Below are 19,253 nucleotides of genomic sequence, written 5' to 3'. Positions count from 1 at the left end.
ACATGTCTAATTTCACTGTAGTCATTTTTAGAAACAAATTTTTCAGTTAATTACCCACTTTCCAAATTGGCTATGTACAAACTCATGTCTTGGAGGATTCCTGACTGACACACAGGGCCTAGTCATAACGGAGCACCGTTCTTTTACACTGCTCATGCTACTTTTAAAAAAGAGAGATATAATGTAAAAATCAGTGTGGCATAAATTTTTTAGAGGATAAGTGCCACGTGTAAGGATAAATCTGTAAGGATTCAAAGTGCCATGCTATCAGGTTCTAATATCTCCATTAGAATCACTTCTCTCCCAGTCTCCCAATCAATGTGTTTCCAATGATGCCAGCTGAAGGAATGAAAGATAAAGGAAGTGGGACAACTTCACTTCAGAAAGAATGTGCACCACCAAGAAATGGACAGTTTTGTAACTCTGTCATCTTAAGAGGCTATATCATACATGCCATATGCCTCTCATTCCTGCTGGGAAAGGTTCCTGTAGTTGTATACTAGCTTCTTGTTCTCTGTTAAATCAAACAAAAATGTTTTGACGTTAGCATGGACCATAATGAAATCCTTAATTACCCTGGGATTTCGGTGAAATAAGGTGAATCCTTTCATGTAAAAGTGCAGGATAAAATACAAAGAGAGAAATAGCATTTCACAAAGTGCCTGGAACACATTGTAAGTCAAAGCAGGATCTTCTGAAAGTTACTGTCTTCGCAACGGATGAAAAATAACCAAAGCAGGGAAGCCGTTTAATACACTAAGGTACCAACCTGCATTTAAAAGAATGTTCTCTTTTTGATAGTCTAATATTTACTCAGCACTAACAATATTCAAAGAGCTATGCGTAAAAACATTTACCAGTAACACAATCATCAAACATTTTGATAGTCTGGGGGATTAGGAATTCTAGAGGAAGGGTGTTTCTTCAGAAGTCTAGCATACCCAGAAGAAACAGTGGCACAATCAGGCTTGCTAGTGGTGCCTGCCTTCATGTAGGCAAATAGCTTTAAAGTTTCTTAAGGAGCTTGACTATGTAATGAGTTATTCAATCCTATAAAGAATCACAAATGGAAATGGATAGCTGAACCTTTATGTCATATATGCATTTGGGACTTGCTAACCAACACATTGTTCAAGCAATAATTAATAAGAAACCATAGCAACATAAACTCCAAACAGTGCTTTAGCTACAAAATAGAATTTGTAAACTGGCATTGATGTGTAACACAAATCATAGCATTTATTTTTATGCCCAATTTTATTATGAACTGAGTTATATATTAAAAATATATAAATGGCACAAAGAATAATAAAACAAATACCAATGTACCTATCAGTTGGCTGAAGAACAATGTTAATACTTTATTTGATATTACTCATATAGTTAATTAATATTTCTTAGATTCTCAAATAAGTTATTTCCCCCAGTATAAGTTTCATTTAACCTTAATTACCTTCAATTATTCTACCAGTGACGACACTGGAAATCAATGTTTGGCATGCAATAACATCCCTTTAAAAATGAAAGCTTACTAAGTTTGGCTCACTCCAGACCCTTGGTGTACATAAGGTTAGAAGTTATAAGAAAACACTTTTGCTTCAGACTGATTATGCAGCTTTCAACACTGTGAAATATTTCTGCCATTAATAACTGAAGGAACTAACCAATTAATTTCATTTAAACAAACACACTGCTAATTCCTACTATTTGCCTGGAATAAGAGGGGTTGAATAAATACACAGTGTGAATTCTGTCATCTACAAGGTCATATTTTTATCCGAATGATAAGCCTTATTTGATGAAGCAAAGGGAAATATAAGACCTTAGATGGCTGACTTAAGGCCTTTGCATTTGCCAATCTGCCATGAACATCATGCCCCCAGGTTGCCTCACATCTGCTTTGCCAAATTGCTAAATAATTAATACACAAAGTTCAGAAATTCCCCAATGTTTTCCAAAATGAAATGATAACTTGTAAAGGTATTCACTTTAAAAGTAGACACTCTAAAAATAGATTTGTTTCAAAGAAATTACCAACATCTTCTCCATTTCTTCAATATAGAACACATAATTCAACAGAAAAATACGTGCTATCCAAGGCCTCTGATCACCACCAGATATGCATCTTTCATCAGGTCCATCTTGCACCAATTTACTCTCTGAGAATCTTCCACTGAGTCATACCAAATTCTTTGTTGTTTCTCCAACACCCTATGCAGCATCACACCTCCATCTATTTGCTTTCAATGTTCCCTCTACCCCAAAGGTCCTTCCAGTCTTCTTGAATGTTTAGAGCACTACTCATTTTTCAAAACCCAGTTCAAATGGCGCTTCCTTCATGAAGCCATCCACGGCACACCAATCCCTTTTTTCTCTATGCTGCTGTAGCACTTTCCACTCCCTTAATTACAGTACTTGCCACAGTATGCCCTGGTTTTTGGTTCACCAATCTGGTCTTCCACCAGTCAGTAAAGTCCTTGTGGACACATTCAGCAAATCTTATTAATGGCTTTGAGGACCTGTTAAGTGGCTAGGTGTTTGTGATGTAAAGATGAAAAATATCTCCTATCTTCAAGGAACTTAAGAGCTCATACTGATGCAAACAATTATTTGTCACAACTGCTCTTTAAAGTGCTGTTTGTGGTGCAGCAACAGAAGGAGAGGTGGAAGATCTAAGTCTAACTTGGGGAAGTAGGGAAGATTTCACAAAGGCAACAATGCTTCAGCTGGATTAGGAGGGGGGTCTAATCTATCAAGCAATGAATGAAATTTTTTTTTCATAGGCAGACACTGCTGGTGCACAGAAATAGCATGAAATCATGACAGAGCATGAAGTGTTCAATGAGATAGTCATAGATTAGTGCTGCTAAAATGTAGAGTGGGAAAAAAAGCAGAATGAAAAAATTTCTAAGATTTTATAGATTCAACCCTTTCCTACTCTACTAGCAAGGACTTTGACATAGGAACATGTGGAGGTCATCACCCCAGAAAAGATGAAGGTAAAGCAAACACCTGCCTATTTTTGCCAACATGACAGCCTTCTAGGTATCCCTAGAAGCTGTAACTATTTTACATAACACGATTTCAATATTGCTGGGCCAGCAAAAGATGAGGCTCCCAATTAGAAGCTCTAGAGTCATGATTTGCTTTATCTATCATGCTATATGTCTCTGATAACTACATGTCTGGGGATATAAGGAAAACAGCACTGAGTAAAGAATGAGGGTACCAATTCTAGGTCCAGCATGGCCCCAACTTAAAAGGTTTTCACTGGATTAGGGAAAGAATCAGAAGATGAGGGAAAGTAACAAAACAAAGCTTCTCCTGAGTATAACGTCATCACTAGAAAGCTAGTCTGCATAGTCCACAAGGTTCCTTAAAAGTGGCATCAGTCATTCTTATAGTGAGAAATATGAAGGAAAAATCAGCTCTACTTGGGAGAATCTGCTTTGATATTAAGGAAGGTAGGGGTACTGTACCTTCAGTCCTCGAGGCTTGGCAGTTTTGCCCATCAGCTTTTCATCATCAATTTCACATTGCTCCAGAAGATCCAAAATATCTTCCTCCTTAAAAAAAAAAATTTGTTTAATCAAAATCATGATCACTAATGGACCAGAATTTTTCCAAGTTCATTAAGCTTGTGTGTAAGGACTCCTAAAACTAATTAGCAAAAGATTAAATGAGAAATAAATGGTCATGGCAAACTATCTAGAAGAAACTTTCACTAAAATATGGCAATAAAAATAATAGCTAAAATCTATTATATATTTATTTTCATAAGCAAATATATTGTTATGTGCTAGTATACCATTAAAATCTTAGAATAGTACAATAAATTACCCTATTAGACACTTTAACTTTTTGAAAAGTTCCAGACCACAATTTCATCAATCATTTCCTTACTGAGTAGTGCAAAATAATATTGCAACTTCAGACAGAAAACTGATGATTGACCTAATAGTTTCGTTTAGAACAATTTAATGTTAGTATTTAGTTAATGGGTACAACTTAATAAAACTTTCAAATTTTTAACTATTGCACAAGAGTATCTTTAGAATTTTATGAAAGGTTTTCATTGTATAGGCTTAATACCTTCTCTTGTGCTCTTCGAGTCATTTTGAAGTCATAGGGTAAAATGCTAAAAACATACACCAAGTGGACCTTGAGCAAACCCAAGAAATAGGAGTATAATAGCTGTACTAAAAGAGGTATAGTCTACTGCTTCATTGAGTTATTTATTCAATGAAAAATCACATCTTCATTTATACATCTAGGATTTATATCTGTGTTTCTTTTTAAAAAGATGGGGAAGTTAAAGAAACAAGAAATCTCCCTGTGCAATGGAAATTTGTAAAATAATTTACTCTTCATCCCAATCTAAGATTTAGCTATTAAAGAGCCAAAATACTCTTGTTATAAAGTTTTGATTAAATAATAATCTTACAATGCATTCCAAAGACAGCAGCACAAGACAGATAACAAGTAAGGAGTTCTTCTGCTTAGGAAAAAGAAGATCATATAGACAAATGACCTCATCATAGAATATACTCATCATAATACCTAATAAAAGATGATAAACTAAACAATGATATTTTTAAGACATCAGATAGCTGTGGATAAAAGAGGTATAAAAGGAATTATAACAGAGATGGAAAACTATTCTCTAGATGATAAGTGGCAACTTTCTACTTTGGGGTCATTCATCACTTCCAGACACAGATGAGCAGAGATCAGGCAGAGAGATTCTGTGGGGATAGAGAATTTAATGGAGTTTTGTTTTGTTTTGTTTTTTAATTGAGTTTTCAAAGGTCACATGGGCTAGTGTGGCAGAGAAGCCCCACAGAATTTGGGGCTTCACCTGTTGGGACTCTCCAATAGCAAGTGGAATAGGATAGAGGCATGGATGGAAAACCAGAAATAATTATCTGTAGCCTTACAGTTCTTAGATATAAATAGAGAATGAGGCTTATAATAGACACTGAATAGATTTCACCCTCAAGGCCTTAGGCACCAGAGGTAAACTAAAGCAAATTTCTACAATCCAGCCTAAGCCCAGATCAACTTTTATTTTTAACTTTTTAGTTGAAATATATTGATATATATCATTGTATAAAGTATTAAACATGTTGATATGATACATTTATATATTTCATATAATTTTCATTTTAACAATAGTTCCTCTATCACATAATTATGTCTTTCTTGTGATTGAAATAATTTAAGTAAATAGCTTTAATGATAAGAATATCATTGTCTATGTTCACTACACTGTGGCATTAGAACCCTAGGACGTATTTACTACTAGTTATAAGACTGTACCCTTAAATGACATCTCCCCTATTTCCCCACACCCTCAGCGATGGTAAACACCATTTTACTCTCTGTTTTCATGCATTTGACTTTTTCAGATTCCACATATAAGTGATATCATATAGTATTTGTCTTTCTCTGACTTATTTCACTTAGCATAACGTCCTCAAGGTCCATCCATGTTGTCACAAATAGCAGGATTTCCTTCTTTCTCATGCCTGAATATCACATCTTTATCCATTCATCCACTGATGGGCACTTAGGTTGTTTCCATAACTTGGCTAGTGTGAATTATGCTGCAATAAATATGGGAGTGCATTTATCTCTCTGTTATCTTGTTTTCATTTCCTTTGGGTATACCCCCAAATGGAATTGCTGGATCATATCGTACATCTATTTTTAGTTTTTTGCAGAACCTCCATATTCTTTTCCTTAGTGGCTGAACAAATTTACATTCCCACCAATAAGAGTACAAGGATCCCCTTTTCTCCATCTTATTACCAACACTTGCTACCTCTTGTCTTCTTGATGATGACCATTCCAACAAGTGTGAGGCGATATTTCATTGTGGTTTTGATTTTCACTTCCCTGATGACTAGTGATGTTAAGTATCTTTTCATATACCTCTTGGCCCCTGGGGTTTCTTCTTTGGAAATTTGTCTATTTAGTCCCTATGCTCATTTTAATGTTTGTATTTTTTGTGTTATTGAGTTGTATGAGTTCCGTACCTTTATCCTATATATGTTTTGCAAAAATTTTCTCCCATTATATAGGCTGCCTTTTCATTCTGTTGTTTCTTTTGCTGTGCAGAAACTTTTAAGTTTGATGAAGGCTGACTTGTTGATTTTTGATTTTTTAAAACTTTTCTTTGGCTCAAAGTGATTAGCCCCTGACCCTAGTGCCCTGAAGAAGAAAGATATGCTTTCTCTTGGGCAAAATAATATCAGTTCAATTTTTATGATTTTTTTTAGGGCCACACCTATGAAAGTTCCCAGGCTAGGGGTCAGATTGGAGCTGTGGCTTCCAGCCTATGCCACAGCCACAGCAATGCCAGATCCAAGCCGTGTCTGTGACTTACACCATGGCTCACAGCAATGCTAGATCCTTAAACCACTGAGGGAGGCCATGGGTCAAACCCTCATCCTTATGGACACTAGTTGGATTTGCTACCACTGGGCCGCAATTGGAGCTACATGATTTTTTAATATACAATGTCTGTATAACAAATAAAAATCATAGAACATTCAAACTAACATAAAAATGTGACCCATAATCAAAAGGAAAAAAAATCAATAAAAGCAAGTCCATAAATGGTCCAGATATTAAAATTAATAGACAAGGATTTTAAAATAACCATTACATACATGTTAAATAAAAGTGATAGAGAAAATGAACAAAATGAATGAAAGATGAAGAATTTTAACAGAAAAACAGAATTCAAAAAGCTAAATGGACATTCTTGACATTCTTGAATATCATCTAAAATTAAGAAGTGATTGGATAGGCTTATTGGCAGACTGGACACAGCAAAGATATGTCAATAGAAATTATCCAAACTGAAGGACAGAAAGAGCAAGGGAGTGGAATAGCAAGAGTGATGAGGGGAGAGAGAAAGAGTGAAAGGAAACTAGAACAGAGCATCAGAAATACATCTTCCCTCAGCATCCATGGAGATTGGTTCCAGGACCTCTTGCAGATACCAAAATCTGTGGGTGCTCAACTTCCTCATATAAACTGGTACAGTATTTGCATATAACCTACACACATCCTCCTGTATACTTTAAATTATCTCTAGATTGCCTATAATACATAACACAAAGTAAATGCCATGTAAATAGCTGTAAATAGAACACAAGTGCTGTGTAAGTAGTTGTTGGGAAATGCCAAATTCAAGTTTTGCTCTTTGGAACTTTCTGGAACTTTTTAAAAATACTTTTACTCTATATTTGGTTGAATCCACAGATGCAGAACTGGTGGATACATAGGTCCAAGTGCATACGAGATGCTGCCCAATGATCTAATATGTATAATTAGAGTCCCATAAAAAGACAATATACAAAGTAAGCCAGGAAAAAAATCTGAAGTAACAAAGGAAAATTTTCTAAAACCAATTAAAGAGATGAACCCACAGCTTCAGGAAGTTAAGAAAACTATGAGCAGGGTGAAGACAAAGAAAACCACACATAGACACATCAAAGTCAAAATTTTGAAAATAAAGAAAAAAGCAGGACAAAAACATAAGACATTCAGGTATGCTGGGATAAAAAGCCTCCCAAAGTGTTCTCTTGTGGTACATCTGGTTAAGGACCCAGTGCTGTCCCTAAGGCTTGGGTCACTGCCATGAAGTGGGTTCAACTCCTGGCCTGAGAAAACTTTTATATGATGCAGGCATAACCAAAGCAAAACAAAACAAAAAACCTGCCAAGACAGAATTCTATACCCAGTTAAAGCATCATTTTAAGTAAAGGCAGAATAAATGACAATTACAAAAAGAGAGAGAGAGAATTCACCATGACCACACTCACACTACAAGGAATATGAAATACTAAAAACAGTTTCTTCAAACTGAAGGAAGATGCCCTTTGTCAGAAGCATGAATCCATATGAAGGAATGAAGAACACAAAAGGAGTAAAATATGTGATATGATTAAAGGAAGCATGCTATAATTTCTACTGAGAAAAAAATCATGTTAGAAATATAACTAAAAGCCAATTAGAAAAGATAAAATAGTATAATAGAAGAGTCATTGATTTAAAAAAAATGAAGGAGAGAAGCAACACTGAAATAATGAATAGGTGGGATAAATACAGAACAGAGAGCAAAAGGGGGGATATAAATAAACATGTGAAATGATTAAAAAAAATAGTAACAGGACAGATTTTAAAACAAATATGACCCAATTATATGCTATTTCCCAGAGATATTTTAAATATAAGAGAACACAGATGGGATGAAAAATGGATGGAAAAGATATGCCACCAAACCAGTAATCATAAAAAAGAAACTACTATGGCTATATTAATCACACAAAGTAAATTTCAAGTGAAGAAATATTACCCAAGAGAAAGATAAACATTTCAACATTTCATAATGATAAAACATAAAGGATAAATTTATTAAAAAGACAATGCTGGAGTTCCCGTTGTGGCGCAGTGGATAACGAATCTGACTAGGAACCATGAGGTTGCAGGTTCAATCCCTGCCCTTGCTCAGTGGGTTAACCATCCGGCGTTGCCGTGAGCTGTGGTGTAAGTTGCAGACACGGCTTGGATCCTGCGTTGCTGTGGCTCTGGCGTAGGCTGGCAGCTACAGCTCCGATTCGACCCCTAGCCTGGGAACCTCCATATGCCCCGGGAGCAGCCCAAAGAAATGGCAAAAAGACAAAAAAAAAAAATTAAAAAAAAACAAAAAATAAAAAAAATAAAAAGACAATGCTGTAACTTCAAAGTGTATGAAACAAAAACATCTCTCAGTATTGCTAGAAAAAGCAAGCCCCAAAATTAGAAAGGTTATAGAATATCTGAAAAACTCTAATAGCCAAATTTACTTAAATTATATGCATAAAACTCTATAACCATCACCATAGCATACGCATTATTTTCAAGTAGATTTAAGACATTCACTAAAATAAGCACTATATTGAGTTAAAGCAAGTCACTATTTTACAAGACAGAAGTGAGAATATGTTTTCTAACACCAATGAGCTAAACTAGAAATTCTTACCAAAAATAAAACTGGAAGTTTTTTGGGGTTTTTTTGTTTTTGTTTTTGTTTTTTTGGCTTTTTAGGGCCGCACATCTGCGGCATATGGAGATTCCCAGGCCAGAGGTCCGACTGGAGCTACAGCTGCCAGCCTACACCACAGCCATAGCAACACCAGATCTGAGCCGCGTCTGCGACCTACACCACAGCTTATGGCAACACTGGATCCTTAACCCACTGAGCGAGACCAGGGATCGAACCCGCAACCTCGTGGTTCCTGATTGGATTTGTTTCTGCTGCGCCATGACAGGAACTCCGAAATTGGAACTTTTAAAATGTATTAAGCAACAAACTTCAAAGTAACCAAAAATCAAAAAATACTAATTTGAAATACAGTTCGTAAAAATACAATATATAAAAATGCTATATATAAGGCCAATATACAAAAATAACCCAATATTTACATACTAGCAACAAATTTAAAAAACAAAAGAATTACAAACTATTATCAGCAACAGTAGCAAAAACACCAAATACTTAAGAATTTAAAGATATGCAAGAACTATACACTGAAAACTACCAACATAGCAGTTAAAGACAAAGTAGATGAGGAGATATGCCATATTTATGGATCAGAAGGCAGTATTGTTTTCCTCAGAAATTGTTTTATAGGTTCTTCAGTCTCAATTAAAATTTTTTTGTAATTAAAAAATTAATCAAAATTTAGAATCAAATTGATTCTAAAATTTGTATGAAAGCACTGAAGGACTTAGAAAAGCCAAAGAGTTTTTAAAAGAATAAATGTGAGGACTCACACTGCCTAATTTTAATGCTAATATAAAGCAACAGTAAGGAAGATTGTGTGATAGTTGTATAAGAATAAGCTCACAGACCAATGGAATGGAGCAGGCAAAGTGGTGACATTTTAACTAGATTTTGAAGAACAGAGGAAAGAAGCGAATTAAGATATGAAGCCTATTCATTATGTGACAAGGCACTTTAACCAGGCTATTTTAATTAATCTCAATTTTATGTTCACAACCTGTCAAGTATAGTTTTAATACTACTATTTTAGTGATCTGATTGATCAAACAGTTTAGTCCACGAATTACAAAATTTACCACAAGGGGGAACTAGAATTTGAATCTAGGTCTAGGCTTTCTAGCAGAAAAGTGGAGGTAGAGGGGCAGGGTGATGAGAAGATGAAACAGATGCTATATCCACAGGAGAGATAAATAACATCATAGAAGAGATGAAGGAAAATGAACAGAGGTCTCTCACAATCTGGGTCAAGAAAAACAAACAAAAACCAGAGAACATAATTCTAATGGTGGAAATGCCTGCCTGCGTCAAAAGAGGGAAATTTGAAGGAAAGGAGTACTGAGGTATACAATACTCCTGCTTCTGTCTCCTGGGCCTAGGCAGCTTGAAAATGGCTTTATATCCTTCTGTTGCAGAATTTAAGTGAAAAGCCCATGACAAAGTCTATATATAATAAACTCCATCATGATTTTTTAATCAATTAACAGGTATTTAAGATACTGGGAGTATCACTCTAGGGAGGTTTCCAGTAATATAAAATATAAAGTTTTAAAAGGTCTGCATGATGGAAAGAAGAACACAAAGAAAGGGTAAACACATGAGTAAATATAAAAGACTACCTAGAAAACCATATTAAAGACCACTGACTGTTTAGACAAGAAATAAAAACTTATTTCTCCAATGGGACATTAGCAAACATGATGCCAGCAGAGGCTTGATTAGTGCCTGTATGCTGGGCTTGTCCTCTTGAAATGATCCCTTTGGAACCCTGAGCTATCATGTTAAGAGATCTGGTTACTCCCCCTTACATGGAGACCCCAAGCCTGCTCCCTGATTGGTCCAGCTATCTCAACTGGGACGCCAGGCTTACGAGTGAAGTCATCTTGGATTTCCACCCCCAGTTGAGCTTTCAGACAAATACAAATATATAATTCACTCCGAGCAAGCTCAGCAGAAGAACCACTCAGCCAAGGCTACAGAATAATGAGCAAATAAATGAAATGGTTTATTACACCACAATAGACAGCTGAAACACCTTTTAGTAAGGTAAGCAGATGGCTATGTGTGTGTTTCAGTTATTTCTCATATGCCAGGTCTATGCAGTATCTGGAAAAATACTGTATGATGTTAATTACAATCCAAATAATGAGAACATCACAAACCACTAGGTTATTTCAAATCTATTTTTTATTCAATTACATGTACACAGCTCTGTAATAAGATATTTATTACAATAGATTAAAACATAATATCAACATTCTCTACTGTGTAATTTGTCCTATTTAGACAACATCTTATTCATGGAATCATTTTGTTGGTTATGAAACATTACCAACTGTTAAAATGGAAGGAAAGTGCATCTTTAAAGTAAAATGTTTTTCTATCTGGATATAAGGTGGGCTATTTCTAAAGACATATTGTTTGGCTTCATTCTTTTTTTTTTCTTTATAAAGATTCATTCCTTTACCTTCATCTTTTTCAAAGGATTATTGAGCTCTCGCTGGAATGAAGCTGCTCTTCCTGAAAGGAAGGTCTGAAAAGCAACAGCCAACAAATTTTCATACTTTTCAAGCAGCGTTTTATCTTCAGGAGGATAAATGCGTCTACAATAAAATCAGATTAAACCAGCTTGTTTAAACAAACAAACAAAAAAAGCCATCATAGCACAAGAATTAAGGTCAACTGCATAGATAATCCCTGACCATCTACTCTGTGTCAGTCCCTTTACTAGGGGTTAGAAATAAAGGTGAATAAAGTTATGAGAAATACATAAATGTTCATCCATTACCCATTCAAACTGAAGTTTATCTAGAGAATTATCATTAAACAATGAAGTTCCAGAAGGTGCAGTATAAATATTTGGTTGGGAGGAGGTGATTGAAGAATTGCAATTGGGCATTACTGGAGAGAGTTTAGGCGATGAGGGAAAATTTGGAAGCTTTAGGCTTAGTGTGATTATTGATCACATAAGAATGTAGGGGTTAATCCTAGTGATATTTTGCGGGCATGGTGGAATTTGCCTCTTGGTAGAGAGAACTGGGTAGGCATCTGGTGAAAGCTACATATTCTCATCACTACTGTTGACAGGATTAAGGCCAGGAAAAAAACATCATCCCAGGAGCATGGGATGCTCCATGATCCCAAATCCTCCTAATTTTGCTCATTCAATGTCAAAGGTAGGGAGGAGGGGCAATCTTTCCAAGAACACAGAGAGCATAGGGGTACCCCTCTCCTGTCAAACATAATACTGTGGAGGGGGTCCAGTTCTACAGAGTCCACACCCCTTTCCATTGTCTCATACCTGGCCCCTTTAAATATTTTCATTATTTGCCTGGATCCTGATATATCTGAATATAAAACAAAGTACAGCAATCACTTTGAACTGACAGAAAGAATACTAAGAGACCTGAAACCTGACTTTCTCAAAATAGTACATTATAATTAAATAAGGTCACAGCAGGAGCTCTCTGAAAGTCTGAACCATCTACTTGCAGACTATCTCATCTTTCTGGAAATAAACAAAAAGGACATTCTAAGAATGAAATAAACAGTGCTTAAAATAAGCCTAAAAGGTTAAAAAATGCAGACCTTATTTTGATATTTCACTTTGATCTATTAAAAAAAAATGAAAGCATGGTTACCTATAATTTCCCATGTGTCGATTTTCATGTTCTTCTTTTGAGATCTGCTTCCGTACCTGAGCAAGTCTCTCTTTCTAGAAATGAAGACATTTTACAAATAAAACCTGACAATGACTTATGCAGTTCAAACTGTAGGTATGTTGTTAAAATTTTCATACCAACTCTTCTTTCCGCCTTTCCAACTGGTGTCTCTGCTGTTCCCAGTCTGAGGAGCCCGGTAAAAGCCTTTTTATTGAATTTTGACCATAGAGCCTCCTTTGAGCCTCAGCTTTTTGTTTAGCCAAGTTTCTCCTTTTATCACTGGTCCTAAAATATAAAGCATAAGACCATCTTCTATAATTCAAATTAGCTCTGAACTTATCCCTGTGAGGAGAATTAGCAGAAGAGGAGACACAATGGGGACAGGAATCAATGTATATTAAATTTATATATTCACATTTGTTACATTCTTCTAGTCTAGTCATTCATCAAACACAGATCTCCATATAGTAAATAGAAGTTCAAAGATAATAAGATAAAATGGAGAAATATAGCAACTTACCGGCTAAACAATCTTAGCTCAATTGACTGATGGGTCTGTTTTCCCATCTTGTAAATGTTAACCCCAGCATTTCTCTCCTGGAGTTCTTATAAAAATTAACTCGTGCTAACGTTAATAGGTCAGATCCTAAATAAACGCTCTTTCCTTTTTCTTCTTTCAGCCAATTCTGTTGCTATTTGAGCATTGTCACTTACACTGAACACTCTAGCATATTTTCAATTCTAGTTGAAATCACACCTTAACAACTGTTGCTTATTTGATAGCATCTGCATAGCCCTTCTCATTTTTGCCCAATCATGAAAAATGAGTCTGATTTTTATTAGAAAAGTCCTGCTGTGTGACTGCTTTCCTCTGAACCTCTTTTCTCTCTCTTCCCTCCCACAGAGCTGGTACAATCAGATAAGCCTGAGGTCTCTTCTCCCCTCTCCCTCCAACTTACACTCCTATTGCCCACCCTCAAAGGCCTAGCAGGAAGAAGGTGGACTCTGGGGAAAAGGGGAAAAGCAAAGCCAACTCTGCCCTCAGCCATAGGAAAAAAAAATGGAGTTCTTATTCTTGAGCTTACATTCCTATGCCTTCCAATTTCACTAGTCTGGTAGGGCTCCTATTAAGGTGTAAACCAAAGATAAGGGTACAAGGAGGCTATTTAGCCAGCTTCCGGTGTAGACTGGTAAAAGACATGCTTAAGTCTGCATGAGGTCCCATTCAATTCAGCAGGGGATTGCATTAAGAATATGGGGCCAATGCCCTAAATAACAGAGTGTTCTTTTGCTTCAAGTATGCACTACCTCACAACTTGAACTTGCAAGAGTGTTAGAAAACTGATCTATTATCTTCCATGACAACACCAAGATTTGAGTGGCAGGAGTTCAACAAGTGAACGTGCAGAAGGAATAATTTGGGAAAAAGAATAAATATATTCAGAAAATTGCAAGTCATTTTGTATGGCTGGAGCTATTTGTAAATACAAGAAACTCAGCTAATTATAAAGTTTTAATACTAGGCTACTGAGACTCAACTTGAACTTTAGGCAGCTGGTGGAGGTGGGGAGTGAATTTTAAAAGATAAGGGCATACATAATTTTACCACATGTTTTAAAGATTATACCTTGGTAATATGTACAGTAGCTTAGAATTGGATGAGGAAGAAGCAGGCCATTAAGATGGTCTATGATCCGAATGTTTGTGACCAATCCCCATCCCAAAATTCATTATGTTGAAATCTGAACCCCTAAGGTGATGGTATTAGCGGGTGGGGCCTTTAGGAGATGCTTAGGTCATAAGGTGGAATCCTCTTGAAAGGGCTTAGCATCTAGAGAACTCCCTCGACCCCTCTGCCATGTGAGGACACAATGAGAAGTCTATAACCCAGGAGCAGACCTCATTCAACCCTGCTGACACCCTGGTCTTAGACCACCAACATCCAGAACCCTGAGAAATAAATTTCTGTTATTTATAACCTACTCAGTCTATGGTATTTTGTTATAGCAGCCTGAATAGACCAAAACAGATAGAATCTGGGAGTTCCTATTGTGGCTCAGTGGGTTACAAACCCAACTAGTATCCATGAGGATGCAGGATCAATCACTGGCCTTGCTCAGTGGGTTAAGGATCTGGTATTGCCATGAGCTGTGTTGTAGCTCACAGATGAAGCTTGGATCCAGCACTGTTCTGGCTGTGGTGTAGGCCGGCAGCTGCAGCTCCTATTTGACGCCTAGCCTAGGAACTTCCATATGCCACAGGTTCAGTGCAGCCCTAAAAAGGCAAAAAAAAAAAAAAACAAAAAAAAACCCCAGATACAATCTACTTCACTGGCAAATATGAAATTGAGGGCCTGGAGTTCCCATGGTGGTGCAGTGGTTAACGAATCTGACTAGGAACCATGAGGTTGTGGGTTCTGTCCCTCGCCTTGCTCAGTGGGTTAAGGATCCGGTGTTGCCGTGAGCTGTGGTGTAGGTTGCAGACGTGGCTCGGATCTTGTTTTGCTGTGGCTGTGGTGTAGGCCAGCAGCTACAGCTCCGATTAGACCCCTAGCCTGGGAACCTCCATATGCCATGGGAGCGGCCCTACAAAAGGGAAAAAGACCAAAAAAAAAAAAAAGAAAAGAAAAGAAACATGAGGGCCTGAACTAGGGAAGCAGCAGTGGGATTAGAGAAAGAGAAAAGATTGAAGGGTTATTGTGGAGGAAAAATGCATATATCTTGATGATTAGTTATTATTATTAATTAGATGTGAGGAGTAGCAAAAAGAGATGAACCTAAGACGACAAGGTTTCTAATTTTAGTGGCTGGATAATGGAGAGTATCGTATTTCCAAGGATAAATACTAAATTTGTCTGAGTTTCCTTTGTTTGTGGAAAGGGGAAATGTTGTGATTTAGGTAGATCTTGACTTGCAAATTTTTTTATATTCCATTTTATCTAGAACAATCATTTCTACACAGCATACAATTTTAAGGAAGGAGAAGACAGAAGGGGGAATAGAAATGAAAAGAAGACAAGAGAGGAACAAAGACCAAACAACTGATAAGAAAAGAAATTGGGAGACAAATTAAACATGAGATAACAGGAAATAGGGAGAATTAAGAAAGGGATTGAGAATACTGTGGTGACAACGCTGTAGAAGAAATGAACATAGAGCTGTATGCACACCCATGGCAGACAAGACACTCATTGACAAGGATACGGACACACATACGGATCAAGCACATACAATAAAGAAGAGTAACAGAAATAATCACACCAAGAAAATCTTTCAGACACATTTAGAAACAAAGAAAAGCCAATCACCCCAAGACATTTTCCCTAGAGAAATGCTTCCATATTCTGGCTTCTGGGAATACTGCCATTCTAAGAACTGTGTTTGCATTTTTATAAATCTAGGTATAAATCAGCACTAATGACTCTTAGTCCAAAATTAAACTTAACCCAAAACCAAAAAAAACCTCCATGCACTCTGCATTTTAGTCAACATTTCTCCATCCAGCTGTATCCATCCACTGACCTAAGGAGTTTTGTTCATACTTTCTGGAGCCTTTTCCACTACCCATTACCCTATGATTCCATCCAAGGGATTTCTCTTTTCTAATCATTTGGCCTTGCACACTCCAGCTCCTGTAATTCAGAATCTCTGGAAGTTCTTTGAACATGCTGTGCTTGCCTCCCTTATCTTACTACAAGGAGATACCTTTCAATGAAATGCCCTTCCCCAATCCTTGTCTTCCAACCCAAATTTTACTCACTATGCACTAGCTCTAGAGGTGGCCCAGGAAATACAAAGATGAACAGACAGAGCCATTGCCCTCAAGTTTAAAATGGTCTAAAGGGGTGGAGGGCAATGGCATGTGAATAAATGCACAGGTTACAATGGATGCTATTTAAAAAGTGCCAGTAAGTCCATGCTGGCAAGGGAGGAAGAAAATCACTTTGCTTCAACAAAGGCTTCAAACAGAAAGTCAGATTGGAGTTAGGTATTTAAGAATGAGTTGACAAAAATGTGGTATATACATGCAATGGAATATTATTTGGCCTTTAAAAGGAAGGAAATCCTGACACATGTTACAATATAGATGAACTTTGAAGACATTATATTAAGTGAAATAAAGTAGTCACAAAAGAGCACAAAGTGTATGATTCTACTTATATGAGGTATGTAGGGTAGTCAAATTCACAGGGACAAAGAGAGGAATGGTGGCTGCCAGGGGCTGGTGAGAGGGGCAATGGAGGTAGCTTAATGGGTACAGAATTTCAGTTTCACACAGTAAAAAAAGTTCTAGAGAAGGATGATGGTAACAGCTGCATAAAAATGTGAATGTACTTACCACCACCAAATTGCACATTTATCATGGTTAAGATAGTAAATTCTAAGCATACATTACTATACTTTTTTAAAATGAGTTGACATTTACCAGAGGGACAGAGCTGAAAGAGAGAATGAGAATACACACAAAACCATGGACATGTGAAATAGCACTGCACAAGAGCTCTTAGAAAAATTAATTCAAACCCAGGGAAAAGAGAAGAACAAAAAGAGATCAGACTGGTATGAGATGCAAGGGCCAAATCAAAAGGAATCTTGTATCTAAAGATGAAAAACACCTTGTATGCAATGTTTAAGCTTTATCTGATGGTGTAGAAACTGTCCAATCATAATATTACAGTTTATAAATATCTCTTTAAATGCTGGCATCCCTCCCTCAGGCTCTGCCCTTGCCCCTCTTTACTTCTCAGTATGTACACTCCATCTGTATGTTCTCATCCGACATCTCAACAGCAATCTACACGTGGATGTCAGTCAAATAGACGTCTGTCTCCCCTAAGGCCCTGTGTATCAAATCCCCCACTTAACAATTCTGCCTAACTTGGTACATTTAAAACTGAATCATCTCTTCATTTCTACCTTCCCCCATTACTTATAAGTCTGTTTCTCACCTAAAACCTTTATTTAAGTAAATGACGTATTTTCAAACAAGACACCCAAGCCAGAAATCTAGGAATCATGGGAGACTTTGAATTCCCAGTAAGCGGATACTCAATAAACATTTGTTAAATGACCTACAAAGCAACAGAGTGGAAATGGGGTGAAGTTCAGGGCTGAAGGAAGGAAGGAAATAAATAAAATAGTTCAGGAAAGAAATGAGAAGTCCTTAAACTTGAAGAGGAGACTAAGAAATTAAGGAGAAGCCATACATTTGTCAAATTCTGTTGATTCGTAATAAAGGGAGGAGGTCAGACTAACTCCCAGATTTCTGGCCTAGATGCAGATAGATTTTGCCATTTCTGATTTCTGGCAAAGTCAGAAAACTAGATCTGGGTGATCATTATTGTATGTACATTTCTATGAGCCATGCAGTCCTTTTTAATAACTGAGCTACTTGAGGAGGGGAAATTTCATTCAATCTTTTATCTCTAGCTTGTAGGATAAGTTAAAAATGTACATAAAACATATAATTAGATTTAGCCTTTATAGTTTAGAAGTAGTTTAGAAGTAACTCCTTAGCAGAAACTCAGCAAGAGAAATATGATTGAAGGAGAAGATAATTCAATTTGGGTCATATCAAATTTAAAGTGCCATCAGGACATCCATCCAGTCATTCATTTACTTACTTCCTCACTTGCTAGCTCACTTACTCACTCACTTCTTGTTTACTGAGCCCCTATGAGACTAGAAGCATCTAGTGTGCATGGTCAGCAGGGAGTTGCAAATGCTCCTAGAGGGCTCAAAGAGGAACCTAAATACCTTGCTATATACTGGTGCAGATTTGGGACTCCAGTGGCTAACTCACAAGTGATGCCACAAAAGTGACTTAAACTGACACAGAAGAAAAGAAGGCTGAGGCAAGATTACATGAGAAAATGACAAGTAGGGAAAAGAAAGTGAAATCGTAAGAGGAAACAGAGCAATGCTGAAAGTTAAGAGAACTCAGAGAACAGTATCAAAGAAGGCCAGTGAAGATAAATTCTCAAGGGCAGGGTAGCATTAAACGCTGCAGACCTCATACATCTGTCACCCTTGAACAGGTTTCAAACAATGGCCAGGTAATCTGATCTAAACTAATAAGTATTTCAGAACTCACAGAACTATGACTATCTTTTCTAGACTCTATTTTAATGATTCTAATAGAATACTTCTGGAAGAAAACAGATTCTTTTTTATCAACCCAGGAATGTTGCCACAGCACAAGATTGGCTTTCCTTTTTATTACCCAAAAAACCCCACAAAAAAAAACAGGAAAAATTTTTTTACTTATTACTTTACTATTTATTTTTTGTTTATTATTTTACTTATTCAGCATATAGCCCCTTTCATATCCTAGTGTCTTTGAAGACCTCAAGTCTAATGTTTAAGAACATTATCTGAATCTGAATTCAAATTATATTGTGCCATCCGAGTATAAAGGAGATAAATTCTGACTCCAATATGATGGTCTGTATTCCCAGGGATGGTAATGAAACACCCTGGGCAATCTACACTCTTCGGGATTTTCTTGAGACTAAAAGTATATGTTTACAATATCTG

At 36.7% G+C, this 19,253-nt stretch overlaps 1 protein-coding gene across 5 annotated transcripts in view; it reads right to left on the bottom strand.

The window, feature by feature from the left end:
• TTLL7 (tubulin tyrosine ligase like 7) overlaps window positions 1–19,253 on the bottom strand; it is a 156,144-nt gene that overhangs the window by 54,600 nt on the left and 82,291 nt on the right. For all 5 annotated transcript variants that reach the window (XM_047794247.1, XM_047794249.1, XM_047794246.1 and 2 more), the window contains 4 exons: window positions 12,855–13,002; window positions 12,697–12,770; window positions 11,523–11,658; window positions 3,480–3,566 (listed from right to left, as the gene is read on the bottom strand). In XM_047794247.1, the coding sequence (XP_047650203.1) occupies window positions 3,480–3,566; window positions 11,523–11,658; window positions 12,697–12,770; window positions 12,855–13,002 (445 nt within the window). The remainder of the gene's footprint in view (window positions 1–3,479; window positions 3,567–11,522; window positions 11,659–12,696; window positions 12,771–12,854; window positions 13,003–19,253) is intronic.

This window comes from Phacochoerus africanus, chromosome 8 (assembly GCF_016906955.1).
Source record: "Phacochoerus africanus isolate WHEZ1 chromosome 8, ROS_Pafr_v1, whole genome shotgun sequence".
Classification (NCBI taxonomy): Eukaryota; Metazoa; Chordata; class Mammalia; order Artiodactyla; family Suidae; genus Phacochoerus; species Phacochoerus africanus.
This window is presented reverse-complemented; position numbering and strand designations above follow the sequence as displayed.